This window comes from Lactuca virosa, chromosome 2, assembly GCF_052849685.1.
Source record: "Lactuca virosa cultivar CGN04683 chromosome 2, Lactuca_virosa_CGN04683_v6, whole genome shotgun sequence".
In the NCBI taxonomy this organism is placed as follows: domain Eukaryota; kingdom Viridiplantae; phylum Streptophyta; class Magnoliopsida; order Asterales; family Asteraceae; genus Lactuca; species Lactuca virosa.
Window position 1 is genome coordinate 315,670,200 of NC_136427.1, and position 21,531 is coordinate 315,691,730.

The 21,531-nt window shown below is 40.8% G+C and overlaps 1 protein-coding gene across 1 annotated transcript; it reads right to left on the reverse strand.

Moving 5' to 3' along the window:
- Nucleotides 1–7,281: 7,281 nt before the first annotated feature.
- Nucleotides 7,282–9,398, reverse strand: LOC145161733 (Pentatricopeptide repeat (PPR-like) superfamily protein). Its single transcript, XM_079081349.1, has one exon. It carries the CDS (start codon nucleotides 9,074–9,076, stop codon nucleotides 7,403–7,405), a length of 1,674 nt encoding a protein of 557 aa, XP_078937475.1. The 5' UTR covers nucleotides 9,077–9,398; the 3' UTR covers nucleotides 7,282–7,402.
- Between the last annotated feature and the right edge of the window lie 12,133 nt (nucleotides 9,399–21,531).

The following is a 21,531-nucleotide window of genomic DNA, read 5'->3' on the forward strand; positions in this document are numbered from 1 at the left end:
TCAGCAGCTGATGGCAAGGTGAGGTCGGAAACCTAGGCAAGCCTAGGAAGTGCTTCAGTGGGTTGGTGGCGTTGTTTATTGAGTATTTTGAGTATCGTTTTGAGAAGGTGACTTAGAGGATTCGAGATGATTCTGGAGGAAAGTACGGATAGGTGTGGAAGGTAGTATTGGGCCCGTACTACTGAAAGCATAGGATCCATACTTGAATCGGGGAGAGTCTTGGAGAATCTAGAAAGCCTGTGGAATGAGGATTATTATATATGTTCTGATCATTGGCATGATTGTTTTGTCTCAGTGTGGAGATGAGCACACTAGGAGGAGGTTTAGGTTCTGGTTCAGGATCAGGTGTAGGAACTGAGCCAGTTGATGAGCAGATGTGGGAGTTTATCTTGTCGAAGATCACTCGCGGCATTCAGGAGCAGACTCCTGTAATCTTTGGTACAACCAAGGAAGGGTATATGAAGATTCAGATGAGCATATGGGCGCATCCCGTATTGAGGTTATGGCTATTGTTGGAGCTCGTGATCTTTCCTTCCGTGAGTTTCGTGTTTGTGGAGCTCTCGCGTTCTTTGGGGAAAAGGACCCCATTGCCAGTAGGAGATGGTTAGCAGATATGGCTAATGCTTTTAGGATGAGTTTCTACCCCGAGGGGTCGAAGGTCAAATTTTCCTTCTGTCTTCTGAATGACAGAGCCCAAGATTGGTGGGAGGGGGTAGACTTCGCTTTGGGGAGGCGAGGCCCTGGAGACGATGTCAGCAGGGAGTTTGTGATTTTATCAGGGTGTGAGACCCCGAATGATATAATTTCTAGAGCCCGCGAGCATGGGATTGATTTGGAGCCTCTCAAAAAGAAGAAGCCAGAGCAGACTTGGGTTTCAGTAGGCCAAGCGAAGAGGCCCAGGACTCGAGATTCATGTTCGGGAGGCCATCAGGGTCGGGGTCGTTGTGCCAAGTACGGGAGGACCCATGAGGGAGGATATCGTAAGACAGGTAGAGGATGTTTCATTTGTGGTCAGATGGGTCATTGTAGTAGGGACTGCCCCCGTGGGTCGTCCTAATGTGTTTTCATTGCAACCAGGTGGTTCACGAGAAGGTCGATTGTCTGATGTGGGGGGTGGAGCAGTGAGTGCACCTGCTCCCGTTATCTGGAGGATCGTTGGCGGTCGTGAGGGTAGGGCAGGAGCCCCAGCATCAAAGAGCCCAGCATTGCAGTGTCAGTCAGTAGGTGCCAAGGTTTCATCAAATATTGTTGCGGATTTATGATACTTTTCTTTCTTCGTGCTCATTATCAGTATTTATTCTCTTGCCTTGGAATCTTGTATTGGAGGGGTTAAGCATTATCTTTGGTTCAGTTCTCTATTATCGCCCGAGTTATGTTCTCAAGAACTGTCATATGCCATTTTGCATGCCAAAGGTCATTAGTGGGTCGCATCATGATGGGCAGAATTCAATTTGTTCGGATGTTGTTCCGGTTCTTTGATGGGGTCAATTCTGGGGTATCGTTTGGAAGGTATATGGTCGGATCAGCTGGTTAGTTCTTCATTGAAATCGAAGTTCGGAAAGGAAAGCAATGGTTCAGGTAGGATCGACAGTCATTGATGGCAGGACCTTTGGGTCCGGTTGCTACCATTGCTAGGGAAGGAGCGGCAGCAGCGAGATGAAGGTGGCAACCGCATAAGTTTGTTTGGTCATTGGAGGTGCCAAGAGAATTTTATTATCGCAAGGGTTGAAGATGGTTAGAATTCAGAGATCCTTCTGAGGATGGGAAGTTGGAATGAAGATTCGCCAGTTTAGAGAAAGGGTTATGGTCTTTGTCACCAGCATAAAGGATTTAAGGGTTTGGTGCTGTATCATGGGAATTGTTTGGGGTTATTGGGTTTGCTGAAATTTCGGGGAGTATTTATCTGGATCTCAAGGGTTGTGCGATCACCGAGATTGGCTAGTAATGGAACGCTAGTGTTGGTAAGCGCAGGTCGTTGGCGGTTCGAGTTATGAGGAGGTAAGATGGGTTAGGGATCCATCAATTTTTATGAGTTGGGAGAGATCCGGTGAATCCAAGCGGGGGAGTATCGTTCAGAATTCCGAGAATTGGATCAGGTGTGAGACTAAGGTAAGTTTCACATCCCAGTCGGGAGGGGAGGCGATGCAAGTGGTTGTCTGGATTGAAGTTGTGTAAGTTGGAAGTTCAGGAAACTTCCAATAGCTGGTTGGCGTCTTCTTTGTGATGTATAGCAGGCTTGTGGATGGATCCAGGTTGAGGGTTGTGTTAGAGCCTTGCTGCCTGTTCTTGTGTGATGAAGGTTGTGGGGTGCGAAGTACGACCCGAACGCCTGATTGGAATTCAGTTAAATGCGGGTTCGACTCAGGATGATTGGTGTTGATATGGTATAGGTTTTGTAAGGCCATGGGCAGTAACCATGGCAAGATTGATGTGTCGTAAGACTACGGGGTGGCCATAACATTCACTGGATTGACAGATAGTATATGAGTGTTGTAAGTCGGCAATAGGATCGTGACATTCACCAGATTGAGGTAGACTATCATTGGAGTGGTCATGAGTATAAAGGAGGATCAGTTCGTGCCTTGGGCAAGACGGACAAGATTGTCGAAGTGCATCTCTCTGTTATAGGGGGAGGACCATTGCGGTTCGGGGTGAGGATAGGTCTATGTAGCTCTCGATGGGATGAGACATGTGGGCGAGGCTCGCATGATTATGGCAGTACAAGTGAGACCTAGTAGAGACCGGTTGGGTCAAGGTATTGGATCATGGTTTAGTGGGATGGTTACGTGGTCAGTGAATGGCAAGTGGTGATGCATAGGCTAGGGTAGCCTTATCAGTTGGATTCTATGGAACCTGGTGGCTGAACCAGGTGTGAGGATGGTAGTCTCAGCGGTGAATTGGGGATTTTATATCCTAGCTTAGTGAATGGATGCAGTGAATCAAAAGATTTCGGGTGAAAGCAAGTGCAATCATTGGATCTCGGGTTTCGAGTAAGGTACCAAGTTGGCTTTTGGTCGAGATTCGCATTGGGAATCGTTAGTGTGGTTATGCAAGATCTTTATTACAGTAATATAGGAATTAAGGAATATGTATGCCAAGGGCATCAACTAGAGGGTTTAGGGTCAAAAAAGGATGTTTTCAGTTCGGATGGTAGAAAAGGCCCTTGTGATTGTTCTTTGGAATGGTTCTGCCTGCGTGTAGGTCTGGAAAGTTATGGGATTTCAGAATTATGGGAGTAGCGTATCGTTTCGGCCTCAAGCATCGGTCAGTGATTCTGTTTTCAGTGGAATCAACAAGATAATCAAGGAATGGAAGTGTTATGGTCAGTCGGAATACGGAGGGGGAATTGTAATGTTAGTGTTTCACCATAGACTGTCTGTCGGGAAGTCGTACATGGTTTAGAATCTCAGACTTCGAGCAGAATAGTAATGGTTATTCTTCAGGCGTAGTGGAAGAAGTGTTCAAGTTGTCCGGTGTGGCTGGGAGGTAGTAAGGAGTGATTTCGAGGACGAAATCTAATTTAAGTAAAGGAGAGTTGTAACATCCGTTTTCCTGGATGCTTCATATTAGGGTTTCATAGGGTCAAAAGGTTGGATTTTGGAGGAAAATGGGTCCTCGCGATGTGAGGCATGGAGGCTCACGACATGAGGAGGGTCACATGAAGATTCCATCTGGGACTGAGCTCACGACGTGAGCAATAAGAGCTCACGACGTGAGGGTCGTTGTAACCCAAGCCCACAAAGTTTTAGGGTTTCCCATGTGTTTAAGCCCCCTTAACTCGGTTTTAGGGTTCATTTCTCAGCCTCCACTTTCCCCTAACTCAGAAAAATCCTAACCTAATCCGTCTTGGTGATAATGGATCCATTTTAGTGTTTTGGTGGCTAGAAGAAGAAGAAGAGGTTCTAGAGTGTTGGTTCAACAAGGAGGTTTCATCATCATTATCATCTTGTGCACATTTTGGATCTTTGTAAGTGCCCAAGATCCAATGTTTATGAGCTCAAATTGCTAAATCTAAGTTCTAAGCTCCTTTTTTCATGTTTATGATGGATTGCATGCTTAGGATCCATAAAGTTGGCAACTTTATGGATCAATGAGTCATTCTCCATGATTTGGTCATATGGATTTGGAGTACGGTTATAAATTATGAATCTTGTTTGAGTTTGTGGCCATTTATTGTCACTTCGACCTAAGGTGGGTTTAGGACATGCATGTCCATCAAGTAATCGTTTTTATTGGCCTTTGGAGCCCTTGTTAGCTTATGGATGAAGTAGGATTGAAGGCTTAATGGATTAAGGACTTAAAGGTCGATTTTTTAGCCTCAGACTAATCTCACAACGTGAGACACAAGGTCTCACGATGTGAGAAGTGTTTGGTCCCATTTCTGGTCATCTTTTTGGGGCTCACAAAGTGAAAAAGGCTTCTCACGGTGTGAGGGCAGCCCCGTTGACTTTCCTTTGACTGAGTTGACTATGTTGGGTCGTGATGAGTGGGATCTGATTTAGTGATCTCTCACGACGTGACCAAAAGCTGGTCACGATGTGAGATGTGGTTTTCGGGCTTTTGGGCCTTGTTGGGCCCTAATTCCCTGTATGTGAGCCTTTTTGGTGCTTGGGCCCATTTGGAGCGTTGGGTATCTTTTAGGAGTTTAGACCTCCTTGGATTAGGCCTAAGATGGGTTTTGGGCCAATTAGGAAGTTGGGCCATAATGGGCTCTTGATGCTATTGGTGGGCCTTGGATTTCGGGTCAAGTGAGGAAAGGGTAAAATGGACTTTTACCTTGAGGGTTGAATAATCGGACTTGGATCCTAGTTATGGGTTGTGGAACCAAATATTAATTCGGTATTATTTGTTGATGCTAGCGCGCGGGGATTTTCCGGATCAGCAGTCCGAGCTTTTACCTGAGATATTCGGCAGTTGAGGTGAATCTTCCTTCGCAATAGCCGTAGGTGGAAGGCACCAAGGCCGACCCACTATTTATGTTATAGCATGATGATTGTCTTTATGATAATTTTCAGTCATGTTTATATTTGTATGATGACTCAGTGATTACTGTTATGATATTATGTGGTAGTAGTAGGGGTGAAATAGACCCGGTATCCGGTTGAAATAGACTGAAGGGATAAGCCAGCACCCAGATATGTTTGGCAGTGTCCGGTTGAAATAGACTGAAGGGGTAGGCCAGCACCCAGATATGCTTGGCAGGTCCGGTTGAAATAGACCGAAGGGGTAGACCAGCACCCAGATATGTTTGGCAGTATTCGGTTGAAATAAATTGAAGGGGCAGGCCAGCACCCAGATATGCTTGGCACTATGTTGTTCAGTATGTTTGTATGGTATGTTTAATTGGTATGTGGTAATTTGGGGAACTCACTAAGCTTCGTGCTTACGGTTTTCGGTTTATGTTTCAGGTACTTTCAGTTTGAAAGGAAAATGGCTCGGTTTGATCGCAGCGTATCCACCCATGTTTCCGCTTTATGATTATTTTGGGATTTTACTCTGATAATTGTTTTCTTATAAAGTACTATTGAATATTTAGAAAAATGATGTGTAATGTTGACTTAAAATATAATTAATGTTTTGGTGGAATTAAAAAAAGAAATTTTTACCTTATAATTTAGGGATGTTACAACTAAGGATGTTACAATATTTATCCTTAAATTACAATATTCTTATTTAATTAATTATTAAGATAAATACCCAAATTAAATGATTAATTTAACCAATATCAGTACGATGCATCATATTGCATAATATGATTATAGAATATGGTGGAAAAACGATATGTCGCTTCGACAAAAACAAAGTTTTGCCAAACGTCGAAGGAGTAGATGTTGGTACGCAAGACTATAGGGAAATTTGAATAGAAGTACGTGATCACGTCATTCATCACTCACTTTGTGCGGATTTGTGGAGCATATTTAGAGTGCTAACATATAGCTCGAGGTCGAGTATTGGCACAATAATTTGTTTGACGAATCAGATGGAGATTTAAATATGTCCGTCGATGACTCGGACAAGGATTTAGAAGAGGATTCGGATAATGAGGACGTCGATTCCGAGTGATGTAGTTTTTTAATAATGTTTTATTATAATTATTATGTGATTTTTAATTATGTTTACTTTGTTTTATTATTTAATTTTTACTTTTTAACTATTGAAATATTTATTATTTTTATTATTTTTTTGTTTATTAGTTATTTTTTTAATTAATTATATTTATTTTTAAAATTAGTTTTTAAAATCAAATTAATTTGTGAAAAATAAAAGTGAAAGGAAATAAAATGTGACCATTTTCTAGGTTTTGAAGAGTGAAAATGAGAGTGATGAGAAAACAAGGAGTTAGGAAGATGAGTAGTATGAGTATTTCCAATCCATTTCTTTTCTTTGCAAGGGACACCTATTGACTGTTCTCTTTCGTATATGTTAAATTCAACGTATTACAAGATGTAGGATGTTATTCTATTAAACCAAAGATTAAATGATTGATATATCAAATGCATGCAATAACAGAAGATAACACCAACATGTACATGCATTGCATGCATGCTAGACATAGACCATATGGTCGTGGTTTACCACAACAAACAGCTTGAATGGCGAGGAAACAATTAATATGTAGGTGTGGGTGTGGGTGTTATTTATATAAGAATGTCTCGACAAACGTTGTTGTTGTATCACTATCAGCACTAAGTGAAGGGTGGGTTGGGATGAAATTAATTACTTCCGCATTGAAGAGGAACTCCACTCTTGAAAGTAGTCTTTTATGTACTGTTGTCAACAAGTCTATCATATTACAAAAAGGAAAAATATAGAGCGCGTTTGGTTGTGGAAAATTTTCCAATTTTCCATGAAAATTTTAAAACTCATTTGGATGATTTAGTTTTTAAAAATTTCCAAGAAAATGAAAATTTTCTGTTTTTCAAATTGTATGTAAATTAAAAAAGTGATTTTTATAGTTTTTCAAAGTATTTAAATTTCTAGAGATGGAAAATGAAAATCCATCGGTTTCAACCGAACGCATTTTGTAAATAGTTCATTGAAAACTGAAAATGAAAATTCCAACTCTATTTTCCGAAAACATTTTCTAGAAACAATTTTCGAGGACCAAACAAAGCCCTTAAATTTGTATGTGTTCAATTTGATACACACCCGTGAGACCCTCTTCTTTTACAGAGATGCAGATATGATGCATCTAGTTTAGAATATTGATGAAATAACTTGTTTCGCAGACATATTTGATTTGTTTGCCTTGTTTGTTTCTGTGTTGGCTGCCTAGACAGATTTGCCTACTCGGACATTTTTATAAAGATCACCAAAAATAGAAACTAAAAATCCTATAATTACAAAACATATGACAAACAAGTTTGCAAGTTAAGTAGGAAATATTATAAGATTGTTAATCCTATTGGTAGTGTTGTTGTATCCAACTACAGCCAGGAAGTTTTCTGATTCCCTTCTGGCTCATTTGGTTCCTTACATGGTCAACATCAGACCACTGATCTGAAGCTGCATACATGTCGGATAGCAACACATAATTAGCAGCATTTTGAGGTTCATTCTTGAAAAGCTGAGCTGCAACCTCTTTACCCAATGACACGTCACCATGTGTTCTACAAGCAAAAAGAAGAGCACCCCAAGCGGCGGGTTGAGGTGGCACCGGCATTTCTTTAAGAATATCATATGCCTCTCTTAACTTTCCGGCACGAGCAAGAAGATTGACTATACATGCGTAGTGATCAGGTGAAGGAGAGAGAGCGTATTCATTGACCATAGAATGAAAAAAGTGGCAGCCTTCTTCAACAAGATCAGCGTGACTACAAGCAGTCAAGATGACAGTGAAGGCCACGTCATCTGGAATCAGCCCTCCTCCTTGTAGCATCCTGCGGAAAAGGGCAACCGCTTTAACCCCGTCCCCATGAACAGAGAATCCCTGGATCATAGAACAGTAAGAAAATAAGTCCCGTTTAGGCATGTTTCCAAACAAGGCCTCTGCCCTCTCCAAATTCCCACACTTTGCATGCATGTTCACCAGCGCTGCAGCCACGTGATTTTGGGTAACCTCAATTTTATTTTCACTCATATACATGTCAACCCACTCAGCAAACTCCCAATCACCCGCTTGTGAACATGCTGAAATTAGGCTCACCATCACATACTCATCAGGCTTAACATTCTTACAACACATGTCAATGAATAATTTTCTAGCTTCTTTAGCTTGACCGTTCTGGGCATACCCAGCTATCATTGCAGACCAACAAACAATATCTTTCTCACCAGGTGATTCATCAAACAAACATCTCGCTGATGCCATATCCCCTGACTTTGCATACCCATCAATCATAGTCGTGAATGACACCAAATTCTTTTCAGGCATTTCATCAAACAAAATCCTCGCGCTTGCCAGATCACCCGACTTTGCAAACCCATTTATCATGGCATTCCACGAGGCATGATTCCTTTGGGGCATTTCATCGAACAGCTTTTTGGCCTCCAAAGAATTCCCATTTGTTGAATACCCAACTATCATACTAGTCCAAGTAACCTCGTTTCTCACAGGCATTCCATCAAACACCTTGCGAGCATCTATCATCTCACCACATTTCCCATACAGATCAATCAAACTAGACCCCACAAACACATCACCTTCTGTACCATACTTAACTATCAACCCGTGAATAACCTGTCCTTCCCTCAACGCCAAAGCACCAGAACAAGCTTTGACCAACGAAGGGAATGTGTATTTGTCCGCAGCAACATAACAATTTTGTTTCATGCGCCGAAAAAAATTGATGGACGTGGCCAGGGACGAGTGTGTGCAGTGGCATTTAATGAGAGTGTTCCAAAGATAAATATTGGGTTGAAGAAGGCGGTCAAAAATGGTTGAGACGTAAGTGAGGTGATTAGGAGAGACGGAGGTACAGACAGAGATGAATTGTGCTACCAGGAAATGGTCTTGTTCGGAGCCCTGGCGAATGATTTTGGCGTGGACTTGCTCAAGGTATCGAACATTAACATTTTTGCAGACCTTTAAAAGACACAAGGGTGATAAGGACGTTGAAGATGAGCAAAGAACCATTGTGAATTAAGAATTGAACATGCATAAATGCAAAAAAGGTAAAGAGTATATACTATATACGTTTTTGCTTGATTTGTATGGAGAAATGGATAGGAGGGGAGAAAGACGGAAACCAGCAAGGATCGATTCAGAATGGAATGGAAGGCAATGAAGTTGATTGCCGATGTACGTTGTCCCGTGTAGTAATCGCTCACTCATGACTCATCGGAGGAAAAAAAAAAATAGAAACCCTAGCTAAACCCGTAGCATCACCAAATCTCTTACATATGTTTAATATTCAAACTTCAAATAAGTTAGAAACATATTGACCAAATTATTATTCCCGTTCGATTTTTATGTTGTGTGGTATCTAAAATATTATTGGTTTGATTTTCATGTTCTAATATTATCCGTTTAATGTTTTGTGGTATCTAACATGTTACGATCAAACTATTATAACTAGACATTAAAGAATCAAGAACTAATCCATTTTAAGATCAAATTGATTCAACATCTGTCCACAAACCATAAGCATGAACAGTTTCTCTTGTGAGCATCTCAACATTAATCGATCAAGAACATAAGACATCAAATTAAGAACTGAACATCCACATTAATCGATCAATAATGTACTCCACCATTATCTCCGTTTTGTTGACCAACAAAAGTCAACCCAGACACGTCATCTTCCTTTTAAGTGATGTGAAATTGATGACTGGACTTATAACCCAACAATTCTCCACCTGAGGCCATCATCAACAAACAAAACACAAAACCATGAGCCAAAACCACCTAGATCAAAAACTAGCAACAACATCTAATCGATGCTAAACCCATGACATCAAGATTGCACCGCAGTGCATTGGGACTTATCTTTCCTCAAGTTGAATCAACTAAAAGCACTTGTAAGGGATTTTTTGCTTGAAAGGATTTGACCAACTAACCGGAAAGACTACAATAGCAACTATATTATCATTGATAATTCTTGAATTGTAAATGACCTCAAATGTCTTAAGATTAATGAGGATAAATGACTAAATGATGACTGAATATATGACAATTAATGATGAAAGACTAAATAAAGAATGATGATGATCGAATATATGACAAAAACGATGAATAACTAAATGACGAATGGTGATGAGTAACTATATGGAAACTGATGATGAATGACTATGTGTCAAACTGTTTAATCCTAAGATTAAGAAGTATTATTATGATTCTCCAAATGATTTTGAGGATGCACATTCGTTTAAGGAATGTGTCAATTCCTTTAACTTTTAAAATATTGAATTGTGGTATTACTTATTAGGTATTTCCAATGTCTAAGCTACTTATTTGGATATGCATTCAGCTTTAGAATGTAAAAAACATATAATTAGAGAAAACTTGGACTTTAGAAAGCCATGATGATTGTAGTGTCTCTTAAATTTTATGTGATAATGTTATATCGAATACCCTCAGACTTTAAATGTAACGTCCCAAAAATAAGACCCGGAAATTTTCATTTTTGAATTAATAAAATAGTAAATCATATCATTTTCATAAAACCAGTGTAATCAAAGTTTTATCAATACATCATCATTATCAAAGTAAATCACAGAATGCGGAATCGAGTGGTGTGTGCTCTACAATCATCCCGAGTTCTTCCCTTTGAAAACAGAAGTACCTGAAACATAAACTGAAAATCGTAAGCACAAAGCTTAGTGAGTTCTCCAAAATACCACATACCATACATACATAAATAAACACATAATAAGCCCCGCCCGGCATCGATCCCCGCTCGGTATACATATCTGTCAGTCATTAGGCCCCGCCAGTAAACATATAAACATATAAACACATAACACATGCAATAATCACAAAGATACATAGCATACAGAATGGTCATCGGGCCCCGCCCGGCATCAGGCCCCGCCAGCTAAGCATACGAGCACATAACACATGCAAGAGTCAGACATCTAACATCCTAACATAACAAAACCATGGGCCGGTATTGGTGTCTTCGACCCTTTAAACACAGTGAGGAAACTCACCTCGCATTGTCGAATCTCACAGAAAGAATCTCTGGCTGTTGGCCCGCTAAAAATCCCCACGCTATTAATCATAAAATAATCATCCAATCAATAATCGGATCATGTCCTACACTGAGAGTCCAAACTAGGGTAAAATACCTTTTTACCCTTTCCATAACTTGGCCCTATCCAATTGACCAAAGGCCCAAATTCCATAATAATCACTCAAAGCCCAATATGGCCCAATTTTCCAAATTGGGCCCAAATCCCTTTCATGGGCCTACAACCAAGGAGTCCAATAAAATACCAACAGCCCAACACGAGAATCCTGATGGCCCAACAAGGCCCCAAGACATCAAAAACCCAACCTAGCCCAACACTGACAAGCCCTCATGTCTGAAGCCCACTGCTGAGTAAGCGGGGCGTACTCAGCTCGTACGCGCATCGTACTCGCCTTAGGACTTGTACGCTAAGCGTACCTGCTTGTACGCCCATCGTACTCCCCTATTTTGGCCAACCTACACTTTTCCGGCTCTTAATCGATTAAGACTTTAATCCAAACTCAGATCTAACTTCCTTAAGATGGTTTATCACGTAAAGTTTCCAACTTTACGTGCATGCATGGCTTAATGAGGCTCTTAGAGCTCAAAAGAGCTTAACAAATGACTTAATACATGCATGAGACCATAAACACCATAAAGTTTGCACCTTTAAGCTTAAGGAACTCTCCAAACATCCAGATCTACAAGATTTAGCTTATAAAACGGCCTTAACCCATCAAGACCAACCAAAAAGGGACAAAGAAGCATAAAACCATAACATGAAGAGATCTAAGTATGCAAGGATCAAGGTATGAACTTTATACCTCAAAAGTCACCAAAAGATGGAGCTAAATATGGATCTCTAGGCTTCTTTCCAATGAATGAGTCTTCCAACTTCTTCTTCTAACACTTCAAGGAGTAGAAACCACCAAAATCAAGACCAAGGCTCAAAAACACTCAAATATGCTATTAGGGTTTGAGATTAGGGTTTTAGGACAACAGAAGCTGATAAAGATGTAACACCCCGATTCTCAGGTATTGATTTAATATAAGAATTTTCTTGATTTCAAGGGCTACTCGACGAGTTTGTTGCCCTACTCGTCGAGTAGCAGCGGGTTGGTCCACGTGTTTTAGTGACCTACTCGTCGATTCCAGGAAGGGACTCGACGAGTAGGAGTTGGGGAATGAAACCCTAATTTTTGGGGTTTTGCACCCTATTTAAGGATCACTTATTTCCCCTTAGCCTCTCTTACTGCTCCCCTCGAATTCAGAAACCCTAATTTGTGCTTGTTCTCTATATTGGTGTGCTTTTTAGCTTGGAAGAGGGATTTTTTGTGAGGAAAGGTTTGAAGATCAAGAAGCTTGGAGCAAGGAACAACTGGGGATCTGAAGTCTACCTCAGTTTATCACCATTTAGAGGTATCAAGTCATCACCTTGAGCTTCTTCTAATTAGACCCCTTCTATATTTGAGTTTTGGGACCATTTTGGGCATTTGGTGTTGCATTTCGAGTGATGAACCAAGATCTGAAGTTGCAACTTCAGATATAGGCTCATCTTGGCTCTTATCATCATAAAGTCTCAGTCTTTAGCATGTTGGTGAAGCTCTTTTGCCTAGAACCTCTTCTTTAGCTTGTTTTGGGTCATTATCATCTTGCATGCACGTAAAGTTTGCAACTTTACGTGATAAACATGCCTTGGGAAGCTGGATCTACAATATGGAGCCTTAGCATGGATTAAAAAGCATCTGTATAGTTGAAGGATTGAAGGGACTCGGCGAGTCGCAAGGTCGACTCGGCGAGTCATATGAAGATGGTCATGAACTCGACGAGTTAGATGAACAACTCGGCGAGTCCGATGAAGATTGCCTTGGGCTCGGCGAGTCAGTCGAATGACTCGGTGAGTCGGCTAGGGTTTTTCCCCAACCGTTGGACACGCATGAACTCGGCGAGTTGCAGGGAAACTCGACGAGTCAACCAAGGATTTCACGACTTCTTGAGTTCAGGAAGGACTCGACGAGTCGGTAAACTGCACTCGACGAGTCGGGTCAACCTGGACTGTTGGCTTTGGCTTTGGCTTTGACCAAGGGTTGACCAGTTGACCTCTGGAGGTATTTTGGTAATTTGGAAATTTATGAAAAAGGGTTTTATGGTAACTATAGGTGGTGGAGTTTGTTTTGGTGATTCGAGAGTTGAGCCTATCACTTCAGTGCGACGTTTGTGAGGTGAGTTCTCCTCACTATATCAACAGGGTCTACGGCACCAAGGCCGACCCTTTATGGTTTACATCCTGGTTTAGGATGGTTGCTATGTTATATTACATCCTGGTTTAGGATGGTTGCTATGTTCGATTTCATCCTGGTTTAGGATGGTTGCTATGTTAGATTACATCCTGGTTTGGGATGGTTGCTATGTTAGATTTCATCCTGGTTTAAGGATGGTTGCTATGTTAGAGATCGGTTAGATCCGTATGACTATCTGTTATTTCATGCTAGCGTATGATATTTATGTACACATGTTTGTTGGTTTGGGGAAAGGGTTGAGGCAGTCCTGATGTGTGTAGTAGGCCAAGACACCCTGGGCGGACCGGGTAGACTGCAGGCCCGGGCCGGGCAAATCTAGTCAGGCCGAAGGCACAGCGAGCGGTCCGGATAGGCTGAAGGCCCTGAGGAGGGCGGTCTAGACATGTCGAGGGCTCGGAGAGCGGTCTAGATAGACTGAGGACTGGGATTTGGTCCAGTCAGACTGATGGCTCATTATGCATGTTGTTTGCTTATATGTTCATATGATATGGTTATATCTGTATGGCGTTGGTATTTTGGGGGTAACTCACTAAGCCTTCGAGCTTACATTTATCGATTATTGTTTCAGGTACTTCTGATGATCGTGGGAAGGCGAAGGCGTGATCGTACCGCTCCTCACATTTTATGATTTTATGATTTGATTCTGGGATACTCTGACAATATACTATTTTGAAAACAAGTTTTGTAATAATCATGTGTTTTGAAAGGTTTTAAAAAGTTTTAAATTGGCTTGAATTTTGTGGGTGTTACAAGTTGGTATCAGAGCCTTGGTTTGAGTGAATTGGAGGAAACACTCATGTGTCTCCAGTCTCAAACTGAGGACAAGGTTATAAAACGATTTTCTTAAAATGTTTTCAAAATAATAAAAGGAGGATGCAAGTGTACGATCAGCCGGAGCTCGCGAATAGACCCCAAAATAACTTACGGATTATTTGATTTTGTGATATGATAGAACAACATGCTAGTACTAGGCTAGGGATCTTCAGGAATTGCATGATAGAATTGCCTGGTTATATGATGCCTGATAGCCTAGGGTTCTCCTTTATATGAAATTGACATCATTACTGTAGTTGCTTAGTGTATGCATCACGACCGTACATAATTAAGATCTTATAGCCTGAGAATGTTTGATTTAGCCTTATTTCCTGTTCTTGTTTGATGAAGGGCTTAGGGTAGGATCAGGTATTCGAAAGTCTATAGGGTCCAGCGTTATGTGTGGTTAGCATACACAAGTGTTGCAGGGTTGGTGGAACTTTCATGGATGGGTAGGTTGTTTGGGATGAGTTCGATCGATTATGAGATGTTTAGCCTTCCTCTAGGAGTGAGGATTGAGCGCTCGTTATGATTATGTATATTGTTAGGGCGTTGTGATGATACTTGAGACAAATATGGGTAGGTGTGGAAGGTAGTATGGGCCCGTACTACTGAAAGCACAGGACCCATACGCGAAGCAAGGAAGTCACAACCCCTAGGGTTTAGTCGGGAGTTGGTTCCCAGTTCTTTGTGTGGATTATCTGATACCTTGTGTTATGTTTCAGAATGGTGATGACCAGGCGCTTTGTGACTGGATCCGGTTCGGGATCAAGAGAGGGAGAGGGAGAGGGCGGACAAGGGGCGCCGACAGCGCCCGAGACTATTGGCCAGATGAGGCCAGATGAGATGGATGACAGGGTCCGGGAGATCCTGCATGATGAGGTTGCTGCTTTGTTCCGGTCCGAGTTGCCGGAGATGTTCGGGTATATTAAGACCGCTATGGTGGAGTATTTTGATGATCGCTATGCAGCCCTCACTGAGGCGGCTGCTGCAGCAGCTACATCAGCTGTATCGGCGGCAGGGTTGGAAGCCGGTCGGGCTTTTCAGTATCGGGACTTCGACAACACGAAGCCCTCTACTTTTGATGGGACTCAGGACCCCATCAAATTCATGAGGTGGTTGTCTGGCGTGGAGGGATGTTTCTTCACATGCCTATATCCTACTGACCAGAAGGTCATATGTGCCCTGAACTTGTTGAGGCCCGGGGCAAAGGACTGGTGGAGGTTGATGACTGGTTCGTATTCGGACGAGCACAGAGCTGCTGTTACTTGGGAGCAGTTCAGGGATATGTTTCGCGCTCGATATATTCCTCGACTCGAGCGGGAACGGTTAGCTCAGGAGTTTCTGGAGTTGAGACAGGATCGGGAGACGGTGACGGAGATCACCCGTATGTTCACCGAGAGGGCGATGTTCTGCCCGGAGTTTGCTTCTGAGCAAGCTCAGATGACTCGTTATCTGAGCATGCCCAAGACGGATATTCGACAGTTTGTGGCGACCCAGCGTTGTGATACGCTTTTGGAGTTACAGGAGGCCGCCAGGCGGCGGGAGCTTGAGATTGAGTTACAACTGAGAGAGTAGGGTCGGGCCCCGGCACAGACGCAGCTAGCGCCAAAGCAGTCTAAGACCGCTGATTCCAGGTCAGGGGGACAACAGGGACGCACTTGTGGCAAGTGCGGAAAGGGGCACACGGGGGTTTGTAGGTCTGGTAGCGGATGCCGCAAATGTGGCCATGAGGGGCATTTTGCGAGGGATTGTTATCATACGGCCCCGGTTAAGGATATGAGGATCTGTTACCACTGTCATCAGGTTGGTCACGTGAAGACCAACTGTGACATCCCCATTTTCACGGCCAGAAAAGACCGATTTTGTTTATGCTTTATAAAAATCAGAGTACCTCTTTTTAATAAAAATGTGCGGAATTTGTTCCCAGTGAAACATGATAAATACGTTATCAGGGCATTCCGAAGAAAAGTATTTTTATTCATTTTAAAACATTTGGGATGTCATCGTCAATACAGAAGCATAAGCATAAACAGAACTTACATCCATTATCACTAGTGATTTATATCTCCTTAATCTCTCAGTGTAATGTGACTTCATATCAACACCTGTGATATAAATAAACTGAGTGGGTCAGGTTGGGAAATTTGGTGAGTACATAGGGTTTTCAACCCACAATAATATAATTATTATGTTTAATCATCAAACAGTTAACCCAATTACCCATCCCCATTATCTTCTTTACTCTTAAGGATCTACCCTAAGAATCAGCTATTTCTCATTCATTCATTCCTAAGGATTATCCTAAGGAATAGGTATGAAGTCCATCGTTGCTAATGACACATCTGTCAAGCACATGTGCTAATATTATCACTTAGGCGTAGCTGCCAGAATTGTGACATTCTTTATGGGCGCATCTGCCGGTATAGTCCTTTAGGCGCATCTGCCGGGGTTATGAGGTTCTCTATTAGGCGCTTCTGCCGGTAGAGTCCTTTAGGCGCATCTGCCAGGGTTATCTCGTTTATTGATAGTATCGTTTTCGAGAGTCCACTCGCAATACAGGTCAATGGGTTTTTAGAGTACACCGGTGAACACATCGTTCACAACACCTACAGGTTGCGAGCCTGCTAGTGTTCCACTGGACTGTCTAGAATAGTCCATGGTTGTCATCCATACTCTGCTAGATGACGGGGCCAGCATTTGGAAAAAGGCTTCTCACATCGTCCACCTCTCACCCTTACCTCATGGTCTATATTACCTCTCAACTTATCGTCCAACTCATATTTCATCTACCCATGTTTTACCCAACATATTATGTAGATATAAATACATATACAGTTCAAATCATATAAAACTTGTATAACATCGTTCATCCAGCATAGATAGCATGTATACAGATAATATGCACACATAGCACGTAGTTTATATAAAATACTTCATATCTATGTGTAAGATGAAAGGGACTATGCACTCACTTAAAAAGGTGGTGATTCCGAACTCAGACAGCGCTTCGCTTCTTAAAAATAATTTCCTTCGACAAAACCTAGTATTATTACCACTAGAGTTTAGTCTATTATTCGCCGAGACTAATTAATAGTTTAGCTATTATTACTATTATATAATAATTAAACAATACTTATATAACCCATAATAATAGCCCAATACTCCTTATAATGTCCTAATAACATTACTATATTGAAACATAAGCTATACTAAAGATAGGGTAGGCATAACTCACTTACAGCGGGTTTTCTCGAAAACCGGGCTTCGCTGGAGCAGCGTTCCCGAGCCGAAAGGCTCTTTTCTCGGGGCTTCGGGAGCCTCGGGGCTTCCTTCGGGTGCTAGGGGGTTTACCTAGGCTTAGGGGGGGGGTATTTGGGGGCTAGAGAGAGAGTGTAGAGAGAGAAAGAAGGCTTGAGAGGTGTGAAGAAATGGCAAGACCCGGCACCTCTATTTATAGTGAAAATATCTTATGGACTCGCCGAGTCTTGACACAAACTCGCCGATTTGGTGCATGTGGCAGCCTTCTGGTGGTGCCACGTGTCCTCTTTCTGGTGGTGCCACGTGTCCTCTTTCAAATTAACTCTTATGGACTTTATTAATAGTTAATTAAAGCGTTTAATTAAAAGAGTATTATTAATCCATAAATATATGGTTTGACTTTAATTAAATTAAAAGTCTAGTTTAATTAATAGATTAAACCACCAAGTATTTTAAATGTCTAAGATACACCCTTATACTATTATAATATTAAAAGTTTAATATATTATATGTATAAGAGCAAGTCGTCTTACCATTAGTAGGCCTCATTCACGAAGTCGGTCTATAAGGGGGGTATAAGGTTACTGCCTATAAAATGGCAGTTTAATGGGTGTCCACTCTCACTCACCGCTTCCTTGACCGGTGGAGGGTCGTTAGCCGAACAGGTAGGACAAGGACTATAATTCTCCCTTCATTATAAGTATAATGATAAATACTAAGTAACTAAACACTTATAAATTCACAATCTTAGTTACTTAGGAAAATGTAAATAAGGTGCTAATCCATGAAATTACACTTTGCACTTTGTTTAAGCTGTTAGTGGAGCGTGTGTGGTTAACCGGCACACTAACCTGGACTTAACAAGGTAGGCAAAGGGTAACTTAATGTTTATCATAGTATCGTTGGAGCGTGTGTGGTTAACCGGCACATCGATTGAGGGGTAAATATTAAGGGTACCAAGTATATTTGCATGGTTACTTCACACCTTGTTTTGTGATCTTCGGCATCCCAGTCACAAAACCTGAAAGGCACACTCGAGATTGAAACATGCCATTGAAAAGTTCAATGAATCTCAAAAGAATCTAGGAGTTTCAAAACCAATTAAAACCTAATAATACATTTCGTTTATCTTGGTGGAAATTGGTGAATCGTCATTCACCTACCTTCAAATATTTTATAGCTTGGATTACGGCATCCCTCTTCCAGGTTATAAAATAGTTTGTTGGGTCCTAGCCTTAATATATCATATTGGGTGTTATATTAAGGACTTAAATCAACTTTACGTGAATTTCTCCCATTGTTGATGTCTGGTTTAGACAACAATGATCTTCCCAAACCAAGCTTTCCTAATGAATATGACTTCCCGAGTTTGGCTCATGGAAGTCATACTTCTCTTCCTCCACCTCCTCCAATTATTCTCCCTAACCCACAAGTTCAAGGTCACTCAAGCCCTAATGGCAAGCAAGGTCTATGTGTGATCACATCTTAGAGATGAAGTCACATATTGACAAGCCGGGAGAGTTGGGTGTCAAAGTCTTGAGAAAGTTGGATGTTCAATCACTTTCTAAGTCACATAGTGAGTTCCTTTGGGACTACTATGAAACAGACTATGACATGAACCTTAATGATCATATCTATTTGTTTGGTGCTGCTGAATCAGCAATGATTTGGAACGATAGTAAAGCAAATTTGATTAGAAGATCAACTTCCCAAAAACTTTATGGACAGTGACAATGGTGACACTGGAAATCCAGAAAAAGCATTCTCTTCCCAATGGAAAGGGATTGGTCATAGTCAACCCGGTTGACCAAATGGTAAAGAGAAAGGCTAAGTCCGAGATAGTCCCATTACCAAAGGGTCCATATGTTTATTTTGCCAAAGGAAGGGGCGTTGATTGCAAAGCTACCAAATTTACCTAAGGATGTTAAAGTCAATAAGTTTGACTCTACATCAGGTAGAGCCTATTATCTAACTCTGTTAAGTTCTATTCTGAGATCCTCATTACATGATGTGACTGGGTCACATGTTGATGTTTTAAGAATCAAAGAATAGAGAGAAATCTTAAAGGAAGTATATGTTGATTCTGATCGCGAAGGTGGATTTCGATCGCATCAGAATTTTGAGCAGTTGCTTGAGAAGTTATGATACATTGCTAAGGAATAGATAACAACAATTTTCCATGTGGATTGTAAGGATAAGTTTTTCCGCAAAGTTTTAAAATAAAAGAAAATTGTTTAATTTTATTTATTTGAAGTATCCTTACAATGGCATTTGTGGAAAATTGTTGCTTATATGATTCCACTGACAGCAATATTGGAAAATGGATTTGATTCTTTCATTTGTGGTAGTGTCTAAATTTACCAAATCAGAAAGTTCCTCATCGCCCAAGTTTCAATTGGACCGAAACTTTGAATCATGCAAGTTGAATAGTATGATGAATGCGAACTTTCAAGCATTGGAAAATCAAGACTAATTACTTGTTCACATGGATGTGTGAGTCAAGTGAAGGACTAAAGGGATCGAGTACACATTCTTGTGCACTGGTCATGTCCACCACAAAGCTCGTTAAGACTATTTGATTTACTAAAGTTTAGTAAATATGGTTATACTTACAAGTTTAAGTATAATTCTGAAACATTGGAAAAGTCTCAATGTATGGCAGAACGAATGGGAAGAATCAAATTAGGCAGAAAGATAAAAGTTTCTCAAATCTGAAAAGATGGGAGAGTACTTTAGTATCATGTTTGTGATCATCTTAATGATTTAGAAATCATATCACAATTAGTCCACTAAAGGTCATCTTAGTGCATTCTTATGACTAAGAAGAGGAGTCATGAATTGTTGAAATGGTTAGATCAGGAAGATGAGTCATACTTCGTTCCAAAACAATTCTTAGAGTCATACTCCAAGATTGTAACTTGAGTGACATATCTTAAAGAAAGGTTTAAAACACTTGTCAAATGTAAGAGTAAAAGTGTCCTACTCTTGTACATTTGAAATTGGTAAGTTGTGATGTTTTGGATAAAACAAAGACCAACTAAGGCTAATTGTGTGAATTGTTTGTCTTGATAAAGAATCTGCACTATCTCTTGAATATTTGGCAAGATAGTCTTATATGTCAAGAGGATAGTGGGAGTCTTAAAGATCCTAAAAAGAATTTCAAGAACTAATCAAGAATAAAACCTGAGCTTCTTCACTAGCACACGACTTGAGGTTTATAACCTATCGTGTTGACATATTCTGTGCCCATTCCAGTTAAAGTTGGCTTTGCATAGGAATTCTGAAAGTTCTCAATTGGTTGCATAACAACTTGGAAGCAATGACAGGCCCTGTACTGCCAGGTGGCAAGAAGTTAAGATTGCATAAGTTCAGTCCATATGAGTTTGGATTTGTCATTATCCTTGTCTTGTGACTATGGTTTTGACGATTCACATGGATAAGAACACATACACCATAAAATCTAAGGGTCATAAGGTTTCTCTCCGATTCATGAAAATGATGGTGAGGAAACACTTCCACCAAGTAGATTTGAAGCAGATGGCAAAAGGTCTAAACAATTGAGACTATGATTACGGCATCCCTTTTCATAGTTCTGAAATTGTTTAGACACACATGCATGCTATCTAAGGAAAGGTGTATGATTTTGATAAAGTTTTATCAAAGCATCTCGTATCAGAAATCTGAACTTTGGTAAGAAAGTCAATAAAGTATTGATTTCTAGAAGTCCAGCTGATTTCTGAGTACATGTCAAAGCTAGTGGGAGCATAAGTGTTATGCTAATAATCCTCATGTTAGTGGGAGCATGATAATTATTGTTAGTGTTGCAAGTTAGCAATGTTAGTTATAGAAAACAAAAGTTTCAATTCGTGAGGCTGCAGGGATTGAAAAACTTGTTTGCTATAATTAAGGGAGAGGATATACTTCATTTCAGTTCTAAAGGCTTAGATTGAGACCTTAATCATCCTTAGTCAAGAATATATATATGAATTTCATGTTGGATTGGTTCAACTTAAGGAAATTCTATATATTGCGTTCTCAAAATTCGA

Excerpts from the sequence above, each read along its gene's own strand:
- LOC145161733 (XM_079081349.1), bottom strand. The coding sequence starts at position 9,076 with ATGGTTCTTTGCTCATCTTCAACGTCCTTATCACCCTTGTGTCTTTTA.